Source organism: Macrobrachium nipponense, chromosome 8, assembly GCF_015104395.2.
Source record: "Macrobrachium nipponense isolate FS-2020 chromosome 8, ASM1510439v2, whole genome shotgun sequence".
NCBI classification, from domain to species: domain Eukaryota; kingdom Metazoa; phylum Arthropoda; class Malacostraca; order Decapoda; family Palaemonidae; genus Macrobrachium; species Macrobrachium nipponense.
The window spans coordinates 33,719,825-33,724,693 of NC_087203.1; the positions used below are offsets into that span (position 1 = coordinate 33,719,825).

At 42.0% G+C, this 4,869-nt stretch overlaps 1 protein-coding gene across 1 annotated transcript; it reads left to right on the forward strand.

The window, feature by feature from the left end:
- The first annotated feature begins 207 nt into the window (after positions 1–207).
- On the forward strand, positions 208–1,778 carry LOC135222657 (uncharacterized). Its single transcript, XM_064260800.1, has one exon. The coding sequence runs from the start codon at positions 312–314 to the stop codon at positions 1,293–1,295; it is 984 nt and encodes a 327-aa protein (XP_064116870.1). The 5' UTR covers positions 208–311; the 3' UTR covers positions 1,296–1,778.
- The last annotated feature ends 3,091 nt before the right edge of the window (positions 1,779–4,869 follow it).

Here is a 4,869-nt window from a genome sequence, read left to right on the forward strand (position 1 = left end):
GTTTTCTCGTTAGCAATGTCCACAAAACTTAAATGCTGAAATTATTTTGTATGAATGCCAGATGCAGTTTGACTTCCGGTTGTTTTACATGCAAATGCACAGGAAGCTTGGTGATACACGATCAATAAAATCATGATGTTATCTCAGAACACATGGCAACTCAAACTTGCCCCCGTTCAGCCTCCTCCGTATAAAAAGAGAGGCGGCCGCTCATGCTTACATTAGCTTCCTGACAAGCAAGACTGCACACGGACAGTATCACCTCAGCCACCATCATTGAGAAACTCGTCCGTTTACCAGAGCTTCTACAGATGCCTCGAAGGGGTCCACTATCAACCATCAGAACCATGCCTTCTGTCATAGTACTCGTAGTGGTTGTTGGTGCCCTGCGGGCAGCTTGTGGTTTACCCTTGGACAACGACTTCAGCTCGAGGATCTTCATGCCCGGAGACATCCCTCTGATGTTCGATGTCGGGGCTAGTTCAAATGGGCCGACGCCTACAAGCGGCAACCCATCGGCCAACAATCGTCGAAATATCGGACCCCCCATCACAAACAAGACGACAGAGACCGTAGTGAAAGGAGTGAACTGTGGTCCCAAATATGGCACCGCCGTTTATAACGGTACCTGTCAGCGCCTCCTGACGCAGTCCTCGTGCCAGCAGGGCGAATGGCTCGTCAGGAAAAAGGACAGCAACGAAGGGGAATGCGTAGCGAGGAATTGCTCCAAAGGACAACTGTACTTCGAGAAGAAATGCGTCAATATCAGTGACAGGACAATTTGCAGTCGAGGTCAAATGCTATACGTAGACCTGACGGGCCGTGTGCATTGTGACTGTGAGCCTAATTATTTCTACGACCCCTTCCAGGGGCAGTGCTTCGCTCAGCACGAACGAGGCTCTTGCGGCTTCGGGCAATACCTCGAGGTGACAAACAGCGGCCGAGTTGCGTGCGTTGCCAACCCCTGCCAGATGGAAGGCTTCTTACGTAATAACGTCAACGGAAGGTGCTACAGAAAACAGTACCCGGGGATTTGCGCCCATCCATTCTCCATCCACTTCTCGGATGAGGACATGACAGTTCACTGCATCGCCAAGTCCCCTCACACCATCTTCGACCTTCCGACCATGAAAGCTTGTCCCCAAGGTTCCCTTCGAGATTTTTCGGGAGATTGCCGAGAGGACTACAGGGTGGCCGTGGAGAACATGTATCCTTCTTCCTTCGGGACATGTATGAATGGCTTCGTCATGGATCCGACGGGCAACTGCCGAAAAGCCAACAAGCTCTTCAGGTGAAGTGTCCAAATTCATCTTACGGACCGACCGTGTCACGGATGGAAAGAGTTGCCCGAGTGGTATTCGCGACTTGCTTATAAGTATTTTCAAAGCATGTCAAGTGAAACGTGCCTATTAGCGTTCAGTCTTCCCGTTCTCCTAAACAAAGGGGGAAAACCCCGTCAAGCCCAGAAGAATTCGACCTCTATTTTAGACCTGCATGAAAAAGAGGAGAGTAGTTTTCTGAGGGCAATTAGAAAATATAGTTGCTACAAAAAGAAAGCAAAAAGAGGTAGTTAAACATGCGCATTTCAACTTCGGTTGAAAGTAATTTATACATAAATTTATTTGCATTCTTTGTTTACAAAGCCTCTAGCGATGTTGTTGTTTATAAGATGTAACTTCACGATCATTTTTTGTAAGAGATGATCAACCACCAAGATGATTGATTACTGAGTTTAATGAAGTTATGACCTCATGACATTCTGGAATGGGATTGATGCAGATCTTACATTTTCTAAAAAAAAAAAAATAAACAACAAGTACTTTACGTACCAAGAATATGCTTCTATCATTCAGTATGCTCAGAGTGTAAACCACCAGATTCAATGTACGGTATTTAATGACATTTTTCTAAAAATTGTGATACTAGTTTATGTATATGAAATAAAAAGAAATATTTGTAGCTTTGATTTTCTATTTTACCTTTATGAGTGTTAGTTTCTGTCTAAAAGATGCTATTCATATATCATCACTTTTGTTACTTGTGTTGACTCTTAGAAACATAAGACAAACGAAACAGTAAGAATATACATGAAAATCTAAGTGTAAAATAACTTTTCCCATTCGGTAATACTAAACATAAGGAAGTGTCTATGAAAATGAAGTGAAAAATTACAAAATAAAACTTTTGCATCCATATAAAAATGAGAAAGTTTTCAAGTTCAAAGAGCAAATCGAAGAAAAGGTATAACAATAAATTATGACAATTACGTAAGAAAATGCAAATCTTAACAAAGTTTGTTGATTAAGTTTATGTATTCTACTCTAATCAGTGAATGTTACAGTATAGTTTTTCCCATGCAAAGTCCAATGGGATGGGGATGCCTTGTCTAGATCTAGCCCAGAACAGCTAGAAAAAAAGTATAAGAAATGCGAAAAACTTGCTTTTCTCACCACTGAAGATCACAGACATTATCTTAACATATTAGTTTACGAGCAAATGTCAACAGGACAGCCAATTAAAACCACTTTCTTGACCAGGTCCGAATTAAACAAGAAAAAAAGGAAAGGGAAACAAAGAATCGAGGGGTTTAACGATGAGGGAAGCGACAAACCTCTCTGTTCTCTAAAAAGGAAGGAAGGTTATATAACCCAGAAGAAAACCATCGAGAAATCCAAAGGAGGAAATGACCTTCCAATAAACACCAAATGTAAATAAAGGTTCCTCTGAATTACTGATGTCCGATTTCCTGAAGTGATGCAGAGAGCTAAGGCTCTCTCTTCCTTCTTTGCCTCCGTTTCTCTAACTACCCAAAATACCCAGTCTTTCAAGTGGGCATATGGATTCTGCTATTCCATAAGGTTTGGACATTGGGTTGACATTGCCACTGAAAAGTACTTGACATATGGACTCCATGAGTGATTGCCAGAAATGAATGAAATGATAACTTATTACAAAACTTGCATCAGACCTTAGGAGTCTGACGCGAGCAGTAGAGTGTCACAATGAGGACCAAGAGCCTGCCGATGAGGTTCGTGGAAAATAGTTACTAATCCCAAAGAAAAATCGAGATATTAAAACACTCACAAAAAAGCGCCACCGGGGTAACATTTCTCTTAAAAACCTGAAATTGTCGACAAAGTTAATAAACGAAACAATACTCTCTCTCTCTCTCTCTCTCTCTCTCTCTCTCTCTCTCTCTCTCTCTCTCTCTCTCTCTCTCTCGACAAATATCTAAGCTGCATCCCAGACCATCCAAGATTGGAAGATGCAAATTATACCGGAAGATGCATTAGCAATTCTCTGGTAGACATTAGAGGTACCTCACACTGAGGGACCTGGGGCAACCCGAACGAGCTGTAAGGTCTGTAAGTCTCTCTCTCTCGCTTAAAGGACACCCTTTAAAAATAAGGTCACTTAATGAAAACAACAGGAGGTCGGAGAGTATCGATGTATGTCATCTAAAGTTCTCGTCTCACGAAGATGAGCCTTTTCCGGCGAAATGTTTATTTACGCGTTTGGGATATTTTTTTCGCTTGGTGTAGTAGCTCAGTACGGAGAATCTGGCCGTGAGTTACGTGTCTGTGTGCATGGATGTATGTACGCATATCTTTTACCATACTTTTTCTCCTTTGATGGGGTGGCTTCAGAAAGTCTGATAGGATGAGATTGCTAAACTCAGTTCAATAGACACCATATATATACATATACATACATATATATTAAAACTGTGTAAACATAAAGAAGCCCATAGGCATACATCCTTTATTTTGGGAGTTTTCTATATGACATGCATCCTTAATTCATTAATTATAGGATGAATGTGACAGCGACATTCTCTAGTTATTCCTCTAGACCTAGAACCACTTAGCCCTTGGAGATGAGAGGGCCTAGCTACTGAATTCATGCAGACGATCGTTGAACAGCTAGTCGTTGGGGCTGTTCAGGACTTCCACTGTTAATCAAGAAAGTCGGACGCTGCTGGTCACAGGGCACAGTGTGGGACCAGCAACCTTAACCCACATAGTAGGTACCCTGTATAGACGAATAACGAAAACTCTGGGATACTGAGAATCTGTCTACCAGTGACAGAATATCGAAGCTGGTGAATGCCTCTTTCATGACGGCTCTTTTGTTTACATATTCCGCACGTTTTCCAGTCGCAGGGAAGGAGTGGTGAATAGATAAGCCAATCACACTTGTACTACCGCGTAAGGGTGAGGTAGGGCGTTTGTTTGTTCGTATGGTGTTTTCACGTTGCATGGAACCAATGGTTATTCAGCAACGGGACCAACGGCTTTACGTGACTTCCGAACCACGTCGAGAGTGAACTTCTATCACCAGAAATATACATCTCTAATCTCTCAGTGGAATGCCCGAGAATCGAACTCGCGGCCAACTAGGTGGATGTTAGAGCAACTGAGAAACCAGATAGTCTTTGCCTGATCTTAGGCGTACAAATCGAAGGAGGCAAGTTTTTCAGAAAAAAAACTATAAGGTTTTAAGAAAAAAAATCTGTAAGGTTTTAAGAAAAAAAAATCTATAACGTTCTTTACGTAAGTTTAACATTTTCTCCATTTCACATATTTCATTGCAAAATATGTGCTGGCTGTGTTCTGACAACCTCATTCTTGACATATGCCCATGCTCTTTACAGGCCGTATGGAAAGGAAAGGAAACTGAAATATGGCCAAAAGTCAAATACTGGGACCTATGAGGTCAATCAGCGCTGAAAGGGAAACAGAAAGTATAAAGGTTTTAAAGGTGTAACGGGAGGAAACCTCACAGTTGAACTCTTGAAACAATTGCTATGAAAGGGGGGAAGTAAGATGAAGGAGGGAATATGAACGGAGGTACAGTGTACAAGGCATG

Coding starts and splice junctions, on each gene's coding strand:
- LOC135222657 (XM_064260800.1), top strand. CDS start 312: ATGCCTCGAAGGGGTCCACTATCAACCATCAGAACCATGCCTTCTGTC.